At 47.6% G+C, this 24,089-nt stretch overlaps 1 protein-coding gene across 2 annotated transcripts in view; it reads left to right on the top strand.

Moving 5' to 3' along the window:
- LOC134909212 (protein IWS1 homolog) overlaps positions 1-24,089 on the top strand; it is a 236,963-nt gene that overhangs the window by 23,695 nt on the left and 189,179 nt on the right. For both annotated transcript variants that reach the window (XM_063915863.1, XM_063915864.1), the window contains exons 2-3: positions 9,584-9,696; positions 15,407-17,585. In XM_063915863.1, coding sequence (XP_063771933.1) covers positions 9,584-9,696; positions 15,407-17,585 — 2,292 coding nt within the window. The remainder of the gene's footprint in view (positions 1-9,583; positions 9,697-15,406; positions 17,586-24,089) is intronic.

Genomic DNA, 24,089 nt, shown 5'->3' with positions numbered 1-24,089 from the left:
ACTAGTGCTGCAACAACACGGGTGGATTCTGAATTTTCCAATCTTCCGGAGGAGAAAGCCAGGGAGTTATCCGAACTTGTCAGGAACCTCCTAAAACCAGGGACAGTGTCTGTGCATCAATGCACAAGAGTCCTGGGAAAGATGGTGGCTTCTTACGAAGCGATTCCATTCGGCAGATTCCACGCACGAACTTTTCAGTGGGATCTGCTGGACAAATGGTCCTGATCGCATCTGCAGATGCATCAGCGGATAACCTTATCGCCACGGACAAGGGTGTCTCTTCTGTGGTGGTTGCAGAGTGCTCATCTGTTAGAGGGCCGCAGATTCGGCATACAGGACTGGGTCCTGGTGACCACGGATGCCAGTCTGAGAGGCTGGGGAGCGGTCACACAAGGAAGAAACTTCCAGGGAGTATGGTCAAGCCTGGAGATGTCTCTTCACATAAATATACTGGAGCTAAGAGCGATTTACAATGCTCTAAGTCTGGCAAAACCCCTGCTTCAGGGTCAGCCGGTGTTGATCCAGTCGGACAACATCACGGCAGTCGCCCACGTAAACAGACAGGGCGGCACAAGAAGCAGGACAGCAATGGCAGAAGCTGCAAGGATTCTTCGCTGGGCGGAAGATCATGTGATAGCACTGTCAGCAGTATTCATTCCGGGAGTGGACAACTGGGAAGCAGACTTCCTCAGCAGACACGATTTACACCCGGGAGAGTGGTGACTTCATCCAGAAGTCTTCCACATGATTGTGAACCGTTGGGAAAAACCAATGGTGGATATGATGGCGTCCCGCCTCAACAAAAAACTGGACAGGTATTGCGCCAGGTCAAGAGATCCTCAGGCAATAGCTGTGGACGCTCTGGTAACACCGTGGGTGTTCCAGTCAGTGTATGTGTTCCCTCCTCTGCCTCTCATACCAAAAGTACTGAGAATTATACGGCAAAAGGGAGTAAGAACGATACTAGTGGCTCCGGATTGGCCAAGAAGAACTTGGTACCCGGAACTTCAAGAGATGCTCACGGAGGATCCGTGGCCTCTACCTCTAAGACGGGACCTGCTTCAGCAGGGACCGTGTCTATTCCAAGACTTACCGCGGCTGCGTTTGACGGCATGGCGGTTGAACGCCGAATTCTAAAGGAAAAAGGCATTCCGGAAGAGGTCATTCCTACACTGGTAAAGGCCAGGAAGGAGGTGACTGCACAACATTATCACCGCATTTGGAGGAAATATGTTGCGTGGTGTGAGGCCAGGAAGGCCCCCACGGAGGAATTTCAACTGGGTCGATTCCTACATTTCCTGCAAACAGGATTGTCTATGGGCCTCAAATTGGGGTCCATTAAGGTTCAAATTTCGGCCCTGTCGATTTTCTTCCAGAAAGAATTGGCTTCAGTTCCTGAAGTCCAGACTTTTGTAAAAGGAGTACTACATATACAGCCCCCGGTTGTGCCCCCAGTGGCACCGTGGGATCTTAATGTAGTCTTGGATTTTCTCAAATCCCATTGGTTTGAGCCGCTCAAATCGGTGGAGCTGAAGTATCTCACATGGAAAGTAACCATGCTACTGGCCCTGGCTTCAGCCAGGAGAGTATCAGAATTGGCGGCTTTATCATATAAGAGCCCATATCTGATTTTCCATACGGACAGGGCAGAACTGCGGACGCGTCCTCATTTTCTGCCTAAGGTGGTGTCAGCGTTTCACCTGAACCAGCCTATTGTGGTGCCTGCGGCTACTAACGAGTTGGAGGATTCCAAGTTGTTGGACGTGGTCCGGGCATTGAAAATATATATTTCAAGAACGGCGGGAGTCAGAAAGTCTGACTCACTGCTTATATTGTATGCACCCAACAAGATGGGTGCTCCTGCTTCTAAACAGACGATTGCTCGTTGGATTTGTAGCACAATTCAACTTGCACATTCTGTGGCAGGCTTGCCACAACCTAAATCTGTCAAGGCCCATTCCACAAGGAAAGTGGGCTCATCCTGGGCGGCTGCCCGGGGAGTCTCGGCATTACAACTCTGCCGAGCTGCTACTTGGTCAGGGACAAATACGTTTGCAAAATTCTACAAATTTGATACCCTGGCTGAGGAGGACCTTGAGTTCTCTCATTCGGTGCTGCAGAGTCATCCGCACTCTCCCGCCCGTTTGGGAGCTTTGGTATAATCCCCATGGTCCTGACGGAGTCCCCAGCATCCACTTAGGACGTTAGAGAAAATAAGAATTTACTTACCGATAATTCTATTTCTCGTAGTCCGTAGTGGATGCTGGGCGCCCATCCCAAGTGCGGATTGTCTGCAATACTTGTACATAGTTATTGTTACAAAAAAATCGGGTTGTTATTTGTTGTGAGCCGTCTGTTCAGAGGCTCCTACGTTTGTCATACTGTTAACTGGGTTCAGATCACAAGTTATACGGTGTGATTGGTGTGGCTGGTATGAGTCTTACCCGGGGTTCATTATCCTTCCTTATTGTGTACGCTCGTCCGGGCACAGTGTCCTAACTGAGGCTTGGAGGAGGGTCATAGGGGGAGGAGCCAGTACACACCACCTGATCCTAAAGCTTTATTTTTGTGCCCTGTCTCCTGCGGAGCCGCTATTCCCCATGGTCCTGACGGAGTCCCCAGCATCCACTACGGACTACGAGAAATAGAATTATCGGTAAGTAAATTCTTATTATAAGTCTGGCACTCCCCTCTGGACAGGCTGAGCAAGGCTCCTGCTCCGGTGCCCTCCTTGCAGACACAGCACTCAGCATAAGTATAATGGAAGAACAATGGTGGCACTCTGGAGACTTTGTTCAAAGAGGTGAAAAAATCAGTGCAGTTTCATCAGATTAAACTGCACTGATTTTTTTCACCTCTTTGAACAAAGTCTCCAGAGTGCCGCCATTGTTCTTCCATTTTATATATATATATATATATATATATATATACATATATATATATATATATATATATATATATGTATGTATGTATGTATGTGTATATATATATATATATATATATATATATATATTTTCCAGCACAGACTCGGCACTCCCATTAACAGACAGACCTTGGTCCGGTGCCCTCATAACTGCATTGCAGCAGTGCATATAGAGTTCTCATCAGCGGCACACAGGACACAATCACAGAAGCGTTAGGTGATAGTTAACGTTTCAAACCTTTACTGGTTTTTCGTCAGGATACAAATAGCATATAAAAACAAGTGACTTACCTATATACCCGCCACCATACACGTGTGGGACCCGCTCTCCGGCGCCAGATGCAGCTTCCGGGTTCGGGCGCCCGCCCATGACGTCAACGCACGTCCGTGCGCTTGTTGTCATGGTGATTTAAAACACCACTGTGACAGTACACTGAAATACATATACCAAATGAAACATAAATCAATCGATCACAAGACACTTAAAGAGTTGTTATAAACAGTATACTGGTTGATTTACAAAAAACAGTACAGAATGCAGGAAGCGCTGATCAAGTTCGTGGTCACTAGGATTATTGTATTTTCAAAGTTACTACCACTAGATTTAAATTACATGGAGCAGCAAATCCGTCACTATATTAAATTAATTCAAGTAAAGCAAGCTAGTGGTAACATCTCATTTAGCCCCCTGGGTGCTATCACATCTAATTTATTAATCCAAAAGGATTCCTTCCTCAGGAGCAGTTTACCCCGATCACCTCCTCTACGTAGAGGGGGGATATGATCTATCATGCGATATTTCAGGCTCGTTAGGCTATGTTTAGCCTCAACGAAATGCCTCGCCACTGGTTGATCCTTGGTCCCACCTGCTAGAGCTGCCCTAATTGCCGACCTATGAAGGGTCATGCGCTCCTTGAGTCAGTCGGTGCGGCTGCTGTATATATGGCCGCTCTCTCCCCCGCCTTCTCTCTCTCTTCCACCGCCCTCTCTCCCCGGCTCCATCTACCCTCCCCGGCTGGCGGTAACTCCTAGGCTGAGGCGGAGAGAAGCCGCCCAGCCGCGGTCAGTCTCACTGCCGCCGCTGGGCGCCTCCTGCTCCCCGGAAATCCGCAGTCAGCTCTCAGCTGCAGGCCGCCCGTCGACCACTGCCCTTAGCCCGTGGACAGCGCTCACTGCTGCCGCGTGCCACACAGCGCTCCCTTGTTTCACCCGCGGACAGCTAAACTGCCACAGGCAGCCATCCCCGCTCTCCACAGCTGCATAGCTAAGGGGGAGATAGCGCTTAGTACCCAGGCTCAAATTGCCAGACCGTGGCTCACATACAAACGGTGGGGGGAGAGTCGTGGCAGTGATTCACACATTACAGACATATAATATATATATATATATATATAAGTCTGGCACTCCCCTCTGGACAGGCTGAGCAAGGCTCCTGCTCCGGTGCCCTCCTTGCAGACACAGCACTCAGCATAAGTATAAGGAAAGAACAATGGCGGCACTCTGGAGACTTTGTTCAAAGAGGTGAAAAAATCAGTGCAGTTTAATCAGATTAAACTGCACTGATTTTTTTCACCTCTTTGAACAAAGTCTCCAGAGTGCCGCCATTGTTCTTCCATTATATATATATATATATATATATAATATATTTTGAGTATCCCTTATCCAAAATGCTTGGGACCAGGAGTATTTTGGATATCGGATTTTTCCGTATTTTGGAATAATTGCATCCCATAATGAAATATCATGGCGATGGGAGCTAAGTCTAAGCAGAGAATGTATTTATGTTTCATATACACCTTATACACAGCCTGAAGGTCATTTTACACAATATTTTTAATAACTTTGTGTATTAAACAAAGTGTGTGTACATTGAGCCATCAGAAAACAAAGGTTTCACCATCTCACTCAAAAAAGTCCGTATTTCGGAATATTTGGATATGGGATACTCAACCTGTATATGTGTGTGTATATATGTATATGTATATGTGTATATATATATATATATATATATATATATATATATATATATATATATATATATATATATATATAATATACAGTGCACTTCTACGCTGCGTACATACACTGCTCAAATTACATACAGTGTGTGTGTATGTGTGTATATATATATATAGATATAGATAGAGTATGTTATCCGGCACTCTGGATGAAAAAGGAATGATTGTGCCCGGGTGCCCTCCTCGTTCAGCATATAAACAAAGATATCCTTCCCTCAGACCGGTATGGTACTTGGTGGAAGAAAGCAGGCGGCACTCCAAGGTCTTTTTAGATAAACTTGTATTAAGAAATTAACATGGTGCCAAAGCAACGTTTCAAGACCATTGCGGTCTTTTCGTCAGGCTGTGCATTGTGAATAATGATACAATTGACAAAACAGTGTTACGGTGCTTACCTCCTATAAATACCTGTGTCTATCTCATGCGGTGTCTCTCGGAGTCCCGGGCCGTCGGCTTCCGGGCGCGTCAGCTGGTCGCTCCGTATGTGACGTCATGGTTGCTGGGCAACCCGATCAAGCCTCGGGACCCGTCACGCCGGGAGAGCCTGAGAATATCCAAAGTACGATCAAGCTATACGAGATTGCTGCTTAGCTTGAATGTTTGATTATTAGTGATATAGTAATTAAAGTGTAAAACTAAATTGTGACAATAAACAATACAATTAAAAACACAAGGTACAAATGCTCTATCGTAATATCATTCTTACTACAGCATTTATAGTGTATACCACCACGTGTCCTTGCGGCCTCACTTACGTGGGACAAACTATTCGGAATCTACGTGACCGCATGGCTCTTCATAGATCGGCGGTCAAAGTAGCACTGGAAGGAAAAAATATAGATCAACCAGTAGCAAGACATTATCGGTTACACGGACATCGTTTATCAGATCTTCGTTGTAAGATCATAGACCACATTCCACCTTTGACAAGAGGAGGCGACCGTCAAAAACTTCTGACCAAATGTGAATCCAAATGGATATTTTTGTTAGGAGCGTTAGCACCAAACGGATTAAATGAAAAATTCACCTGGAACACATTCCTAACTTGAAAATAGCTCATCATATGAAATAAAAAACCAACATGCTTTTAGAATATAACATACATAACATTATGAATATTATTAATAATCATATAGACATCATAATAAATGAGTTGCTTTATAGCATGTATACACCTAGAATGATATTACGATAGAGCATTTGTACCTTGTGTTTTTAATTGTATTGTTTATTGTCACAATTTAGTTTTACACTTTTATTACTATATCACTAATAATCAAACATTCAAGCTAAGCAGCAATCTCGTATAGCTTGATCGTACTTTGGATATTCTCAGGCTCTCCCGGCGTGACGGGTCCCGAGGCTTGATCGGGTTGCCCAGCAACCATGACGTCACATACGGAGCGACCAGCTGACGCGCCCGGAAGCCGACGGCCCGGGACTCCGAGAGACACCGCATGAGATAGACACAGGTATTTATAGGAGGTAAGCACCGTAACACTGTTTTGTCAATTGTATCATTATTCACAATGCACAGCCTGACGAAAAGACCGCAATGGTCTTGAAACGTTGCTTTGGCACCATGTTAATTTCTTAATACAAGTTTATCTAAAAAGACCTTGGAGTGCCGCCTGCTTTCTTCCACCAAGTACCATACCGGTCTGAGGGAAGGATATCTTTGTTTATATATATATATATATATATATATATATATATATATATATATATATATATATATATATATATATATATATATATATATATATATATATATATATATATATATATATATATACACATATACATACACACACACACACACACACACACACACACACACACGTTGAGTATCCCATATCCAAATATTCCGAAATACGGAAATTTTTGAGTTAGACTGAGATAGTCAAAACTTTGTTTTCTGATGGCTCAATGTACACAAACATTGTTTAATACACAATTATTCCAAATATTGTATTAAATGACCTTCAGGCTTTGTGTATAAGGTGTATATGAAACAAATGGATTGTGTGTATGTACACAAACTTTGTTTAATGCACTAAGTTATTAAACATATTGACTAAAATTACCTTCAGGCTGTCTGTATAAGGTGCATATGAAACAAATGGATTGTGTGTATGTACACAAACTTTATTTAATGCACTAAGTTATTAAACATATTGACTAAAATTACCTTCAGGCTGTGTGTATAAGGTGTATATGAAACATAAATGCATTCTGTGCTTAGACTTGGGTCCCATTCCCATGATATCTCATTATGGTATACAATTATTCCAAAATACAGAATAATCCGATATCCAAAATACTTCTGGTCCCAAGCATTTTGGATATGGGATACTCAACGTGTATGTATGTATGTATATATATATATATGTATGTATGTATGTATGTATGTATGTGTGTGTGTATATATATATCTCATACATACACTGCACTGCTGCACGCCATCTATCTATCCATCCCTATACATTATGCATACACTGCACACCATACCTCCCCCATCCGCGGCACCCCCACACCCTCCCCCATCCGTGGCACCTCCAGACCCCTTAGCCCACCCACGCCACCCCTGCAACCATCCCTCCCCCACCCACGGCACCCGCCCCTCCCCCATTTGCGGTGGCACTGGACTCTCATACCCGCACGCGGCTCCCCCCCCATCCGCGGTAGCTCCGGTCTCCCACCCACGGCACACCCGCACGCGGCCCTCCCCCATCCGCCGCTCCACCGCAACCGCCCCTCCGTCACCCGAAGCACCCCCGCAACCGCCCCTCCGCCACCCGCAGCACCGCCGCAACCGCCCCTCCCCCATCCGCATCTCCAACCAACGCACCCGCCACTCCCCCAACCACAGCACCTACTAGGTGATTCATCGTCCCCTACATGCACTGTTCACACCGTTACAAGGGGCTACGGCCCCTTAACCATCGCACATCCTTTATCCGTGCAATATTTATCCACTCAGAATTATGATTGAAGGTAATACTCCATATAATCTAAATATTGCACGGCTCAAGGGTGTGCAAGTGCTAAGGGGGCGTAGATTCTTGCGACGGTGTGAGGAGTGCCCGTAGGGCACGACGAGTCACCTAGTTTGTTATAATTTTGATGATTGTGGCTTACAGCTTAAGATAACCCCAAATCCAAAATCTCAGAAAATTTGAATATTTCATAAAATCAATAAAAAATAGGATTTTAAATACAGAAATGTCCGCCCTCTGAAAAGTATAATCATGCATATGTACTCAGTACTTGGTTTGGGCCCCTTTTGCATGAATAACTGCCTCAATGCGGCGTGGCATGGATTCTATCAGCCTGTGGCACTTATGAGGTGTTATGGAAGACCAGGATGCTTCAATAGGGGCCTTCAGCTCTTCTGCATTGTTCAGTCTCATCTTTTTCTTGGCAATGCCCCATAGCACTGCCAAAACACAGACAGTGGTGAGTAAGGGGTGTTCTGCCCTTTCCCTAACCCTTAAGGGGGGTACACAGGTACCGATCTAGCACAGAACGCTTAGCACACATCTAATGGCAGCAGGAACATCAGGCCCATCACTTTCAATTTGCATTGAATTGATTGTCACGTGATATAGCTAAGGCTGGGTACACTTTTGCTAATGTCACATCAGATGTGACATCGTGCAAGATCCCCCCTCCTCCCCTGCAAACGATATCGTTCTTACAGACTGAACAATATCGTTTGCTTCTCGTCAGTGACGCATGCACCCACATACAGGTGCATGTCGTATTGTACAATATCATTAGATATCAAGGTGAAAAGGAAAGATATTGTACATTAACAACCCGCTGGAGCGCGCATCGTTAACGATATAGTGTATACACACTGGCCAATGTGAGCAATATATTGAGTGTGTGTATATTGCCAAGTGTGTACCCAGCTTAATTTGTTCATCACTCCTAGATTCACCATCACTTCTTCTAGATTTTTAACAGAAAATTCTGTTTAGGTTTGTGGATCGTATAAAACCGGTGTACTGCATATAAAACAAAGGGGGAGAAGTATGATGTAGTGAAAGAGTGGGGAAGTTGCCCATGGCATACGTAAATTAAGTAACATTTATCAAGTGCATTCTAGTTATAGGTAGCAACTGATTGGTTGCTGCCGGCAACTGCTCCATTCTTTTCATTGCTTCATACATCTCCCCCAGAGGCCAGAAACTACCATAATGCTAGTGAGGTTTCTTTATAAAACAAAAAAACACACTTGCTGCAAGATTTTTATCATTATTGAGAATTGACTTTAAATTAATTTTGCTTTTTAGTAAATGTATTCAAAAGTACTTTGTAATGAATTTATTATCTGTATATAAAAATCTGAGTGGCCCAAAAATGTAAAGCTACTACAATATGATTATTGGAAACAGAGTCCGATCTTTTGCATTCAGCATTTGGGGGATAGGTGGCAATACTTGTATATTTAGGTGTGAACCTATATTCTGTGGCTGGCTAAATGCAATGTATTTCACCTGGTTTTAACCAGCCACAGACCCTGTGTAGATCATAGCTGTTGTCCCAAATTAAAAGGATATTATGGCAAGCCTAGTTATAGCTAATATACGCCAATGGTTGGGCTAGACATACACTGATCTGTTTTCTGTTGTAGACGATGGTGGTGCTACCCCAGTACAGGATGAGCGGGACTCTGGATCTGATGATGAGGGAAACAATCATGAGCGGCATGGGTCAGATGGTGAAAGTCCAGCACACCGCTATGAGGTATAGAATTGTACCGTGATGCTAAATATCATATTTAATGGTGTGTATTTTGACTTTTGGAATGTGAATGTACTTTAATAATTTTCTTTCAGCCTAGGTGGACACTGGAGCTATAGGGTATGGTGGTTCAGGAGTCTCTGGACACCATGGAGTTAAACTTTTTGCAGAGTGCAGCTGAGGCTCCTCCTTTTCTATACCACATCTGCTCAGCAAGGAACCAGTTTTTTATTGGTGCCTATGGAAAGGGACCTTAAGCTTCAATTTTCTTTTTCTTGTTTTTTTTGTTACTACATGAGCCTGTCAGCAGCAGCTGGTTCGGCGCTACTGCTGACCGCTCCAACACCCTCTTCTAGACCACCAGCGACATCTGTTAAACTGGGTACAGTGGACCTAGATGCAGGCCCCTGGTTGGGGAGGATGTGTGTTTTCCCTGTAGCCCCGCCCCCCACCTCCCTGGGGGGTGTGTTCTGATCTGGCTTCCCTGCCAATAGGCTCCTTTCTCCTTTCACTTAAGCAGGCTTTGCAGCAATTTTACTCTGTATAGTTTCATTGCCTATCTGCTACTGCGGAGAGAGTGTATCCTGCCCCTTATACCTCACTGCTGACAGGTGTCAGGTTGTATTTGTCCTCACTTGTCTGTGTAGGAGACACAGTGCCTTTTCTCCTGTACACTTTATTTTGTCTGTTGCTTGTCACTTTTTTTCAACTAGCAAGTTTTTAACACTTTCACTCAGGGTCAGTAGTTGTTGCTGTGTGGGGCTCACAACCACAGTACCTGGACCTCTTATTCCTTTATTTGTGCTCTCTATTGTGCAGTGCTTTAGCCTTCACAACTCACTTAGAGGGTTATTCAGTATGAATAGCAGATTCTTCTAAAAAGCAGAATCTGCAATCCTTTCTTTCGCATGCTAGGGGCTGCCCAGCATGCAAAATGGCCTTCCCAGCGCCTGCGACCGCAATTTAATTGCGGTCGCAGCAATTGTGGATGACCCCCTGCAGCCGCAGCTAGGCTGTGTGCAGGCGGTCAGCCGCAATTTTTCTCAACGGACTGACTGAGTGATGTCATGCAGCCGCCCCGTCCGTCCCGCAAACTCCTCTAGGCGTTCGCAGCTAATGACTAACCCAGTCAGGGTTTCTTTCCAACAGTCTGTAGGTGTGCAAGAACCAGAGGCAAGATGCGTCTGCCCTTGCTCAGACGGATGATTCTTCTGTGAAGGATTCCTAGATACTTCCTCTGGTCAGGATGATCATATGACCCAAGTCAGGGTGTAGAATCTGATCAAGACTGTTTGATAAGTCTTGCAAATCAAAGATACTAATCGGCAGTCTACCTCCAGAATCGCCTTTATTCAAAAGGAAGAAAAAGGACCCATCAATTTTTCCTAAACCTTCTCAACTTAAAGTCCGTTATAGGGAAGCTTAGTCTCGCCCTTAAAATAAGTTTTTGATTTCCAGGTGTGTCTCCTCATTCTACCCACTGCCTGATGGAGACCAGAAAAAGTGGGAGATGCCTCCACCTGTGGATTCTCACATTGGTAGGTTGGTGAAATCCACCACCCTGCCTATTCCGGACATAACTCTTAAAAACTCTACTGATAAAGAAGCTTGAACAATTTCTCAAATCCGTTTCCACCAATGCTGGAGTGACTGTTAGTCCTGTGTTTGCTTTTTCTTGGGTAGCCAAGGCCATTGGATCTGGAACACGTCGTTCAGGCCTGCTGTCCATCTTGGATAACATTAGGAAGGCTGCAACCTTCTTAGATGAGGCAGCCCTAGACGCTGGCATTTTTTTGCCTCAAGAATTTTGGCTTCCTTTGTGGCAGCTAGACGGGCCTACATTCTTGGTGAGCCTATAATAAATCCAAAATGGCTTTAGAGGCCTTACTCTTTTTAGGTAAGGTTCTTTTCAGTTCAGAATTGGACAAGATTGTGGCTTCCTCTAAGATGTCTTTTCTATCCTCTGCGACACCAAAGCCAAAACAGAATTCCTTTGTTTCTTTCGTCCACAAGGCAAAGTGAGAGGACATGCCTCTTCTAGAGTACAGGGTTCTGCCAATGACCCCAAGTCCAAGGGTTGCCCCAAATGGTCTGGTCGCCTCTTAGTGCACAGACCAGCCGACAAGCCTGCGGCATGACGGTCCAGGTTCCCACCTGGTCTCTTCCAGGGTGGGTGGTCACCTGTATCAGTTTACAGATGTCTGGACCACATCCAATACCTGAGTGTCTGGAATTGTATCCAGTGGATATTCCCTAACTTTCCAAGACACCCCAATGAGGCAGTTTTTTAAACCAGTCTATCTGTTGACGTTGACAAGGCTACTGCCCTCCAAGCTTCTGTCCCGTCACTACTGGGGAGCAGGTGTGGTTATTCCGGTTCCACCTCAACAGGAGGGGACGAGTTTTTACTCAGATCTCTTCTTAGTTTAAAAACCTTACAGCTCCTTCCGTCTCAACAACTGAACCCTGAACAGGTTTCTATAGGTTCCTAGGTTCAGGATGGAGTCCCTTTGGTCCATCATGCTTGCTCTCAACCTGGGAGATTTTATGGCCTGTTTGGGCATTTGAGATGCCTATTTACATATACCAATCCAGGGGATCATCAATTATACCTGCGGTTTGCAGTAGAGAGAAAACATTCCGGCCCTGACCTTTCGGCCTCTCCACAGCACCGATAGTGTTTCCGAACTTGTGATGGCGGCCCAACCTTGTCTTAAGGGGGTATGCATTCTCCCATACCTAGATGATTCTTATGGCCCAGTTCCCAGATATTCTACAGGACCATCTTCGTTTGACATTGCACTTGCTACAGTCTCATGGCTGGTTAGTGAATTGCCACGAGTCCAGTCTGACTCCATCCCAGAGCATGCTCCACTTAGGAGCGCTCTTGGACTCCAAAGTCCAGATAGTTTTCCTTCCAGAGGACAAGCTGAAAGATCTTAAGTCTTTAATACGGATCTTCCTCAAGCAATGCAGGGTTTCAATCCATCTTTGCATGAGTGTTCTGGACAAGATGGTATCTGTTTTCAACATGGTGGAATATGCTCCATGCCAGGCCATTACAGCTAGAACTTCTTGGAATCTGTCTCCCTTACACATCAGATCCCAGCACATTGTTCTTTCCAGAGAAGTCAGTCTTTCGCTTCTATGGTGGTTAGACGTTTCATTTGGACAAGGGATGGCCATTCTTGATACAGAACTGGGTCGGTCTAACCACAGACACCAGCCTCCACAGTTACGGGGTGCCACTCCTTACAGTGCCGTTAGTCTGCTCAGGAGGCCGGTCTCTCCATTAACGTCCTGTAACTTTGTGCTGTCTATCGAGCTCTTTGTCAAGCATGGCCCCTGTTGTTCAACAAACCAGTACGGGTCCAAGTGGACAATGCAACAGGGGGCACATACATAAATCATCAGGGCGGCACCAGAAGTTGGGCCATCATGAAAGAGGTCACTCACATTCTCCATTGGGCAGAGTGCTTTCTTCCAGCACTGTTGGCAGTGCTCATCCCAGAAGTACAGAATTGGGAGGCGGATTTCCTCAGTAGGCAGGACATCTGATCCGTGCAGTGGTTTCTTCACCCCGAGGTCTTCGGGGATGATCACACACCAAGCTCATGGCCTCTCCCCACAATCACAAGCTTCCTTGTTATGGTTTCATTAGACGATCTAGCCGCTCCTTGGTCTTTTCCAATGGTATAGCAGTTTCCACCGATCGCCCTGACCTGCTTGAAACAGGAGCAGATCACGGCTTATTGCGCCAGACTGGCCGAAATGGGGTGGTATGCAGATCTGCACAGCCTGTCCAATTCTCCTCCATGGCGTTTTCTCTCTTTGCCCGGATTTTCTATCACAAGACCTGTCTCTACGTCGATCTGCCTTGCCTGGTTTTGATGGGGTGGCTATTGAAAAGTTGCTCTTGGTCAGAAAGCCCTAATCAGCTAGGATTTATCACAGGGTGTGGCGGATGTACTTCCAGTGGTGTACTGTCCGCAATTTCAATGTCCGGACATATCGTCTTTCCCGAGTATTTTCCTTTCTTCAGTCGGGTCTAAACTTGAGGCTTTGTGCAGGTTTCTACTCTTTCAACGGCGGATAGCTCACTCATCGGCTGTACATACTTTTCTCCAGGGGGTGCTTCACATTCAACCCCCTTTGGTCCAACTTTGTATCCTTGGCTTACCTTTTGGTCCTTAGGAAGCTTCACCGAGCCATTGGAGTCTGTTGACCTCCATTGGCTCACTTGGAAAACTTTTCTTATTGGCTATTGCTTCAGGGTGCTGGGTTTCAGACCAGGGTGCACTATTTCACAAAGCCCCATTTCTAGTTTTCCATCTGTATCATGCTGTTGTTTGTACTCTTCTTGACTACCTTCTAAAGGTAGTCTCTTAATTCCATATCAATCAGGAGATTCTTGCTGTCTCTTTATTCAGACTGTTGCATTAAGGAGGATTCTTCTATTGCCACATTGGATGTGGTGCGGGCCATGCGTATTTACGTTCGCACTCTTTCCGCAAATCTGACTTTTGTGTGATATATTCACACAAACGTGGCTGGCTGGCCTCTAAACAGACTGGACACACTGGAGTCACGATTTAGCGGGCTTACCTGCTGGCTGGGAAACAGGTTCCGCCATCTGTCGGGTCTCCTTCCACTCGGTCGGTTGGTCCTTCTTGGCCAGTGTGCCTTGAGCTTCTGTGAAACAGCTTTGCAGGGCCACTATGTGGTCATCTGCCAATACTTTCATTAAATTCTACCTTTTTGACACCTTCGCCTTGGCCGACGTGGCCTTTGGGCGCAGTGTACTCAGTGCAGCTCAGGAGCATTCCCTCACATAAAAGGACAGCTTTGGGACGTCCCATAGTTCCAGTGTCCACCTAGGCTGAAAGAAAAATAACAGATTTTTTATTTACCTGTAAACTCCTTTTTCTGAAGCTGTGGTGGACACTGGACGGGTGGTCTTCAGTTTGCCGGCTGTCGGGATCCCGGCGCACAGTATACCGGTGCCGGAATCCCGATAGCAGGCATACCGACACCTTTTCTCCCTCTTGGAGGTCCACAACCCACCTGGAGGGAGAATAGATAGCGTGGCGTGTGTAGCGAGCCCGCAAGGGGCTCATTTGCGCTCTCCCAGCTGTTGGTATGCCGGCGGTCGGGATTCCGGCACCGGTATGCTGGTCGCCGGGATTCCGTCCGTCGGCATACCCTACTATACCCTCTCTGGACACGCGCCCTTTCTCTCCACTTTCCTGTTCCTTGGGCTTATTAAGACAAACTGGTTCCTGGCTGAGCAGGCGGGGTATAGGGGAGGAGGAGCCTGAGCTGCAATCTGCTAGAAGTGTAACTTGTTGGTGCCCAGAGACACCTGAACCACCATACCCCATAGTTCTAGTGTCCACCATGGCTTCAGAAAAAGGATTTTACATGTGAGGCAAAAATCTGGTTTTCCGTGTTTTAGTAACTACATAAATGTAATCCTTTTAATCCACAGTGTGATGCTATGTGTCATTGGTGTATGGTTATAATTGATAGCTCACAGTTCTAGTAACTAGGAAAACTTTTTGCTCTGCTTAAGAACAGAGTTTGTTTATATAGGTCTGGAGGGATTTGTTTGCGTTGTGCTAAATACATAATCCTTTTATTTAAAAAAATGTACATTTATAAAAGTACATTTTATTTACAAGTTTTATATTCTGGATCAAATGTTTTCTTACAGAATGACAATAGTGATGCAGAGGAAGATACAAAAGGCAGAGGTAGCGTGTCAGAAAACGAAGTAAATGATTCAGATGATGATGTGCGCAGGGGGCGCAACTCCAGTGATGTGGAGAATGATAGTTTTAATCACAATGCCAGTGACTCAGAGACTGAAGGAGCCCATAATCATGTTGCCAGTGATTCAGAAGATGAGGCACCCAGACAAAAAGACAGTGACGATGATGGTATTCCTGTTAAAGGTGTAGCCAGTGACTCTGAAGAAGATGTTCGATCTAGACATTCGGCAAGTGATTCTGATGAGCATAGGCCTAATAAAATACATGGTAACGATTCTGAAGATGAAGTGCTATGTAAAGAAGGAGGCAGTGACTCTGAAAATGAAGTTCAAGCCAACCATATTAATAGTGACTCAGAAGATGAGGCTCCTGCCAAGCATGCAGACAGTGACTCGGAAGATGAGCCTCCAGTCAATCGTGTGGCCAGTGACTCAGAGGATGAAGCTCCTGCCAAGCGTGTGGCCAGTGACTCTGAAGATGAGGCGCCTGCCAAGCGTGTGGCCAGTGACTCTGAAGATGAGGCGCCTGCCGAGCGTGTGGCCAGTGACTCTGAAGATGAGGCGCCTGCAGAGCGTGTGGCCAGTGACTCGGAAAATGAGGCTTCCGCCAAGTGTGTGGCCAGTGACTCGGAAGGCGAGGCTCCCGCCAAGCGTGCGGCCAGTGACTCGGAAGACGAAGCTCCCGCCAAGCGTGCGGCCAGTGACTCGGAAGACGAAGCTCCCGCCAAGCGTGCGGCCAGTGACTCAGAAGACGAAGCTCCCGCCAAGCGTGCGGCCAGTGACTCGGAAGACGAAGCTCCCGCCAAGCGTGCGGCCAGTGACTCGGAAGACGAAGCTCCCGCCAAGCGAGCGGCCAGTGACTCGGAAGACGAAGCTCCTGCCAAGCGAGCGGCCAGTGACTCGGAAGACGAAGCTCCTGCCAAGCGAGCGGCCAGTGACTCTGAAGACGAAGCTCCGGCCAAGCGAGCGGCCAGTGACTCGGAAGACGAAGCTCCGGCCAAGCGAGCGGCCAGTGACTCGGAAGACGAAGCTCCTGCCAAGCGAGCGGCCAGTGACTCGGAAGACGAAGCTCCTGCCAAGCGAGTGGCCAGTGACTCGGAAGACGAAGCTCCTGCCAAGCGAGCGGCCAGTGACTCGGAAGACGAAGCTCCTGCCAAGCGAGCGGCCAGTGACTCGGAAGACGAAGCTCCTGCCAAGCGAGCGGCCAGTGACTCGGAAGACGAAGCTCCTGCCAAGCGAGCGGCCAGTGACTCGGAAGACGAAGCTCCTGCCAAGCGAGCGGCCAGTGACTCGGAAGACGAAGCTCCTGCCAAGCGAGCGGCCAGTGACTCGGAAGACGAAGCTCCTGCCAAGCGAGCGGCCAGTGACTCGGAAGACGAAGCTCCTGCCAAGCGAGCGGCCAGTGACTCGGAAGACGAAGCTCCTGCCAAGCGAGCGGCCAGTGACTCGGAAGACGAAGCTCCTGCCAAGCGAGCGGCCAGTGACTCGGAAGACGACGCTCCTGCCAAGCGAGCGGCCAGTGACTCGGAAGACGAAGCTCCTGCCAAGCGAGCGGCCAGTGACTCGGAAGACGAAGCTCCTGCCAAGCGAGCGGCCAGTGACTCGGAAGACGAAGCTCCTGCCAAGCGAGCGGCCAGTGACTCGGAAGACGAAGCTCCTGCCAAGCGAGCGGCCAGTGACTCGGAAGATGAGACTCCTGTTAAGCGCACTGCTAAACGATCCAACAGTGTATTGGATAAAAACAACAAACGAGGAGCCAGTGCCTCAGGGGATGAAGCCCCCACTAAGGGAACGGTTGTTGACTCAGAGGATGAGCACCCATCTAAACCAGTGCACAGTGACTCTGAAGATGATATGCCTGCTAATCAAGAAGCCAACAATTCAGAGGATGAATTTCCAAGAATGAAAAGAAAAATTTTGTCCGATGATAGTGATGATGAAGAGGAAAAAAAACCAGTAAAGAGAAAGAAGTCGCAACGACGCACCTCAGAGAGTGATGATAGTGAGAGCGAGAGTATGAAAAAGGGAAAAGCTTCAGACAGTGAAGAAGGTGACAAGAAGTTGACCAAAAGAAAAACGATTCTTTCTGATAGTGAGGATGAGGAGACTGTTGAGAAGCCAGGTATTTAAAATACTATGCATTAATATCTCTCCATGCCCCCTCTTTGTGAGCCTCTAGAGGTCACCTCCCCCACCTACGCACAATTTATACATATATCATGTATTTAATTGTTAATAAGGTGGGTTTAATTTATGCATATGTATTGTCCACATAAATGGTCCATCTTAGCTAAGTGGTATCTTTCTTGAGGTGAACAAGTTAAATCCATAATAAACCCAGCACAAATGCTTTGTAAAATAAATTTTTTATTGAGCATATATAGGGGACATTTTGTTCACCTGAGCAAAATAAAGATTCTTGATAAACAATTCCTCATTCTCTCAAGGGGGTAAATTTACTAAGATGGGAGTTCTATTTAAGATGGGATGTTGCCCATAGCAACCAATCAGGTTCCAGGTATCTTCTAGAAGGTGCTAGATAAATGAGAAATAGAATCTGATTGGTTGCTATGGGCAACATCCCATCTTAAATAGAACTCCCATCTTAGTAAATTTACTCCCAGGACTCTTGCTCGTGAAGCATCATTACAGTAAATGCCCAAAAATTTCTCCTGCAGGGCCCACAGGTTATCCACAAGATACATTGGGATATAGTGGAGCGAAAGCAGATGTGCACCAAACGGTCAAAGCTTTTTGGCCTCCCAACATGCAACGGGCCCGTCCATATATCCCGCCTCCTGGCTCGGGCAAATCCGTTTTTTGTTTGGTGCGGCAGGAGCTGGACCATAGTCAGAGAGCTGCTGTTTTTTTAGCAGCCATAAGCTTTCCTGTTTCTGCTGTGGGGTACACTGGACTCCACAAGGAATACCATCAGGATGTAGAGTAGGATCTTGATCCGAGGCACCAACAGGCTCAAAGCTTTGACTGTTTCCAAGATGCATGGCGCAGCCTCTTCTATAACCCCACCTCCGTGCACAGGAGCTCAGTTTTGTAGTTTGTGCCTTGCAGTAAGCAGGCAGTCAACAGGGGGGCTACTCCTGCAGTCCTAAAGAGAAAGCTATTTCAGAAGAAAAGAAAATCTGAAGACTTCAAGGGCTGCAGCAGTGTCTGGATGTCAGACATCCACTGCTCCAGCTCCTTCACTCCCCCAGCGGCGTTGTATACTCCCGCGCCCTGGTTGCCGGGTAACTACAGCGGAGGCTCCGGTGTTCTTCTGGCCAGTCACACACTGGCCGCTGTCCTCCCGGATCGCGTGGCCGCATACAGGGGGAGGTAAGGGTGTCTCTTTGGCCCGCTGTAATCGCGATCCGGCGCGGCCGGTGGGGGCCGGCCGTGCTCGCTGGCGTGGACACTGTAAGGGGCAGGGGCTCCACTAGCCACCAGGGCACTGGGCACAGGTTGGTTTACTTCATAAAACCGTTTGTTTAGTATCCCGCAGCACCTGGTGGGGAAGCCAGCACGGGGAATGAGGCCTGACCTGTAGCCCCTCCCCCCAGTCCCAGGGCGCCATTTAGGCAAATGTTCCCGCCATTCCACGGAGCTGCGCTGTTCCTGGGACTGCTTGGGCAAAGCCTCCTCTGTAAAGCCGCCTGCACGTCAGCGCTGTGCATTTTACAGGACACTTAAGTATTCTCCCTGTCAGTGGACAGTGTTAAGAAAGAGGGCATACAGTCAGGGTTGTGTGGTACAAACACCCTGTGATATACATCCAGTATTTGCTGGGTTTTGCTAAATCTACTGTGTATATGTATCACTTTGTATTACTAGTCCAGTGCAGTTTTATTGTATGCTATAACTTCTGCATTGTACATTGTGACTTTCTGTGCATGTAGCTGCTGAGTGTCTGCCATTTCGTGTATTTAGCTCAGCCTGCTACACCTATATTCTGTAACCTGAGAGGGCCAGGTGCGTTAGGTATATTAGACTACATAGGTATTTCACGAGATATACTTACTGTGTATTTCTCTGACGTCCTAGTGGATGCTGGGTACTCCGTAAGGACCATGGGGAATAGACGGGCTCCGCAGGAGACTGGGCACTCTTTCAAGAAAGATTAGGTACTATATCTGGTGTGCACTGGCTCCTCCCTCTATGCCCCTCCTCCAGACCTTAGTTAGAATCTGTGCCCGGCTCGAGCTGGTTGCACACTAGGGGCTCTCCTGAGCTTCTACTAAAGAAAGTATTTATTAGGTTTTTTATTTTCAGTGAGATCTGCTGGCAACAGACTCACTGCTACGAGGGACTTAGGGGAGAGAAGCGAACCTACCTGCTTGCAGCTAGCTTGGGCTTCTAGGCTACAGGACACCATTAGCTCCAGAGGGATCGAACACCGGCCCATCCTCGGTCGTCCGGTCCCGGAGCCGCGCCGCCGTCCCCCTTGCAGAGCAAGAAGAACATCCTGGAAATCGGCGGCTGAAGACTCCTGTCTTCGTTAAGGTAGCGCACAGCACTGCAGCTGTGCGCCATTGCTCCCTATGCACACCACATACTCCGGTCACTGATGGGTGCAGGGCGCTGGGGGGGGGGGGCGCCCTGGGCTGCAATTAGAGTACCTTACATGGCGAACAGCACATAATATAGTCTAATAAACTATATATGTGCAAAAATCCCCCGCCATAATATAAAGAGCGGGAGAAGTCTGCCGAGAAGGGGGCGGGGCTATCTCCCTCAGCACACTGGCGCCATTTCCTCTTCACAGCTCCGCTGGAAGACAGCTCCCCAGGCTCTCCCCTGCAGTTTCCAGGCTCAAAGGGTAAAAAAGAGAGGGGGGGCACTAAATTTAGGCGCAAACTGTATTTGTAAAGCTGCTATAGGGAAAATGACTTTGTGTTAGTGTAAATCCCTGTTTATATAGCGCTGTGGTGTGTGCTGGCATACTCTCTCTCTGTCTCCCCAAAGGACTTTGTGGGGTCCTGTCCTCAGTCAGAGCATTCCCTGTGTGTGTGCGGTGTGTCGGTACGGCTGTGTCGACATGTTTGATGAGGAGGCTTATGTGGAGGCGGAGCAGGTGCCGATAAATGTGATGTCACCCCCTGCGGGGTCGACACCAGAGTGGATGGATATGTGGAAGGTTTTACACGACAGTGTCAACTCCTTGCATAAAATTTTCGATGACATAACAGCTGTGGGACAGCCGGCTTCTCAGCCAGTGCCTGCCCAGGCGTCTCAAAGGCCATCAGGGGCTCAAAAACGCCCGCTACCTCAGATGGCAGACACAGATGTCGACACAGTCTGACTCCAGTGTCGACGAGGACGAGACTAATGTACATTCCACTAGGGCCATCCTTTGCATGATTACGGCAATGAAAAATGTGTTGCACATTTCTGACATTAACCCAGGTACCACTAAAAAGGGTATTATGTTTGGGGAGAAAAAGCAACCAGTGGTTTTTCCCCCATCAGATGAGTTGAATGAAGTGTGTGAAGAAGCGTGGGCTTCCCCCGATAAGAAACTAGTGATTTCTAAAAAGTTACTGATGGCGTACCCTTTCCCGCCAGAAGACAGGTTACGTTGGGAGACATCCCCTAGGGTGGATAAGGCGCTCACACGCTTGTCAAAAAAGGTGGCACTGCCGTCTCAGGATACGGCCGCCTTAAAGGAGCCTGCGGATAGAAAGCAGGAGGCTATCCTGAAGTCTGTATATACACACTCAGGTACTGTACCGAGACCTGCAATTGCTTCAGCTTGGATGTGTAGTGCTGCAGCAGCTTGGTCCGATACCCTGTCTGAAAATATTGATACCCTCGACAGGGATACGATTTTGCTAACCATAGAGCATATTAAAGACGTAGTCTTATATATGAGGGATGCACAGAGGGATATTTGCCGGCTGGCATCTAGAATTAATGCAATGTCCATTTCTGCCAGGAGAGTATTATGGACTCGGCAGTGGACAGGTGATGCGGATTCTAAAAGGCACATGGAGGTTTTGCCTTACAAGGGTGAGGAATTGTTTGGGTATGGTCTCTCGGACCTCGTTTCCGCAGCAACAGCTGGGAAGTCAGCATTTTTACCTCAGGTTCACTCACAGCCTAAGAAAGCACCGTATTATCAGGTACAGTCCTTTCGGCCCCAGAAAGGCAAGCGGGTTAAAGGCGCGTCCTTTCTGCCCAGAGGCAGGGGTAGAGGGAAAAAGCTGCACCATACAGCCAGTTCCCAAGAACAAAAATCCTCCCCTGCTTCCACTAAATCCACCGCATGACGCTGGGGCTCCACTGGTGGAGCCAGGTGCGGTGGGGGCCCGTCTCCGGAACTTCAGCGACCAGTGGGTTCGCTCACAGGTGGATCCTTGGGTTCTACAAGTGGTATCTCAGGGATACAAGCTGGAATTCGAGACGTCTCCCCCTCGCCGTTACCTCAAATCAGCCTTGCCAGCTACTCCCCGGACAGGGAGGTAGTGCTGGCGACAATTCACAAGCTGTACCTCCAGCAGGTGATAATAAAAGTTCCCCTCCTTCAACAGGGACGGGGTTACTATTCCACAATATTTGTGGTACCGAAACCAGACGTTTCGGTGAGACCCATTCTAAATTTGAAATCCTTGAACACTTATATAAGGAAGTTCAAGTTCAAAATGGAATCGCTCAGGGCGGTTATTGCAAGCCTGGAAGAAGGGGATTACATGGTATCACTGGACATCAAGGATGCTTACCTACATGTCCCCATTTACCCACTTCACCAGGTGTACCTCCGTTTTGTGGTACAGGACTGCCATTACCAATTCCAGACATTGCCGTTTGGTCTGTCCACGGCACCGAGGGTATTTACCAAAGTAATGGCCGAAATGATGATACTCCTTCGAAAGAAGGGAGTTATAATTATCCCGTACTTGGACGATCTCCTTATAAAGGCGAGGTCCAGGGAGCAGTTGTTGGTCGGAGTAGCACTATCTCAGGAAGTGCTACAACAGAACTGCTGGATTCTTAATATTCCAAAGTCGCAGCTGGTTCCTACGACGCGTCTGCTGTTCCTTGGTATGATTCTGGACACAGAACAGAAGAAGGTTTTTCTCCCGGAGGAGAAGGCCAAGGAGTTGTCATCTCTGGTCAGAGACCTCCTGAAACCAAAACAGGTGTCGGTGCATCACTGCACGCGAGTCCTGGGAAAGATGGTAGCTTCTTACGAGGCAATTCCATTCGGCAGGTTCCATGCAAGGATCTTTCAGTGGGATCTGTTAGACAAGTGGTCCGGATCGCATCTTCAGATGCATCGGCTGATCACCCTGTCCCCGAGGGCCAGGGTGTCTCTGCTGTGGTGGCTGCAGAGTGCTCATCTTCTCGAGGGCCGCAGATTCGGCATACAGGACTGGGTCCTGGTGACCACGGATGCAAGCCTCCGAGGTTGGGGGGCAGTCACTCAGGGAAGAAACTTCCAAGGACAATGGTCGAGTCAGGAGGCTTCCCTACACATAAATATTCTGGAACTAAGGGCCATTTACAATGCCCTAAGTCAGGCAAAACCCCTGCTTCAAAACCAGCCGGTGCTGATTCAGTCAGACAACATCACGGCGGTCGCCCATGTAAACCGACAGGGCGGCACAAGAAGCAGGAGGGCGATGGCAGAAGCCACAAGGATTCTCTGAATGGCGGAAAATCACGTGATAGCACTGTCAGCAGTGTTCATTCCGGGAGTGGACAACTGGGAAGCAGACTTCCTCAGCAGGCACGACCTCCACCCGGGAGAGTGGGGACTTCATCCAGAAGTCTTCCAGCTGATTGTAAATCGTTGGGAAAGGCCACAGGTGGACATGATGGCGTCCCGCCTCAACAAAAAGCTAAAAAGATATTGCGCCAGGTCAAGGGACCCTCAGGCGATAGCTGTGGACGCTCTAGTGACACCGTGGGTGTACCAGTCGGTTTATGTGTTCCCTCCTCTTCCTCTCATGCCAAAGGTACTGAGGATAATAAGAAAGAGAGGAGTAAGAACTATACTCATCGTTCCGGATTGGCCAAGAAGGACTTGGTACCCGGAACTACAAGAAATGATCTCAGAGGACCCTTGGCCTCTGCCTCTCAGACAGGACCTGCTACAGCAGGGGCCCTGTCTGTTCCAAGACTTACCGCGGCTGCGTTTGACGGCATGGCGGTTGAATGCCGGATCCTGATGGAAAAGGGCATTCCGGTTGAAGTCATTACTACGCTGATAAAAGCTAGGAAGGATGTGACGGCAAAACATTATCACCGCATATGGCGAAAATATGTTGCTTGGTGTGAGGCTATGAAGGCCCCAACAGCAGAATTTCAGCTGGGTCGATTTCTGCACTTCCTACAGTCAGGAGTGACTATGGGCCTAAAATTCGGATCCATTAAAGTCCAGATTTCGGCCCTGTCTATTTTCTTTCAAAAAGAACTGGCTTCACTACCTGAAGTTCAGACGTTTGTTAAGGGAGTGCTGCATATTCAGCCCCCTTTTGTGCCCCCAGTGGCACCTTGGGATCTCAACGTTGTGTTGGATTTCCTAAAATCACATTGGTTTGAGCCACTTCAGACCGTGGAGTTGAAATATCTCACGTGGAAAGTGGTCATGCTTTTGGCCTTGGCTTCGGCTAGGCGGGTGTCAGAATTG

Source organism: Pseudophryne corroboree, chromosome 4, assembly GCF_028390025.1.
Source record: "Pseudophryne corroboree isolate aPseCor3 chromosome 4, aPseCor3.hap2, whole genome shotgun sequence".
Taxonomy (NCBI): Eukaryota; Metazoa; Chordata; class Amphibia; order Anura; family Myobatrachidae; genus Pseudophryne; species Pseudophryne corroboree.
Note: the sequence above shows the minus strand (reverse complement) of the source record. Positions and strands in the feature narration are given on the sequence as shown.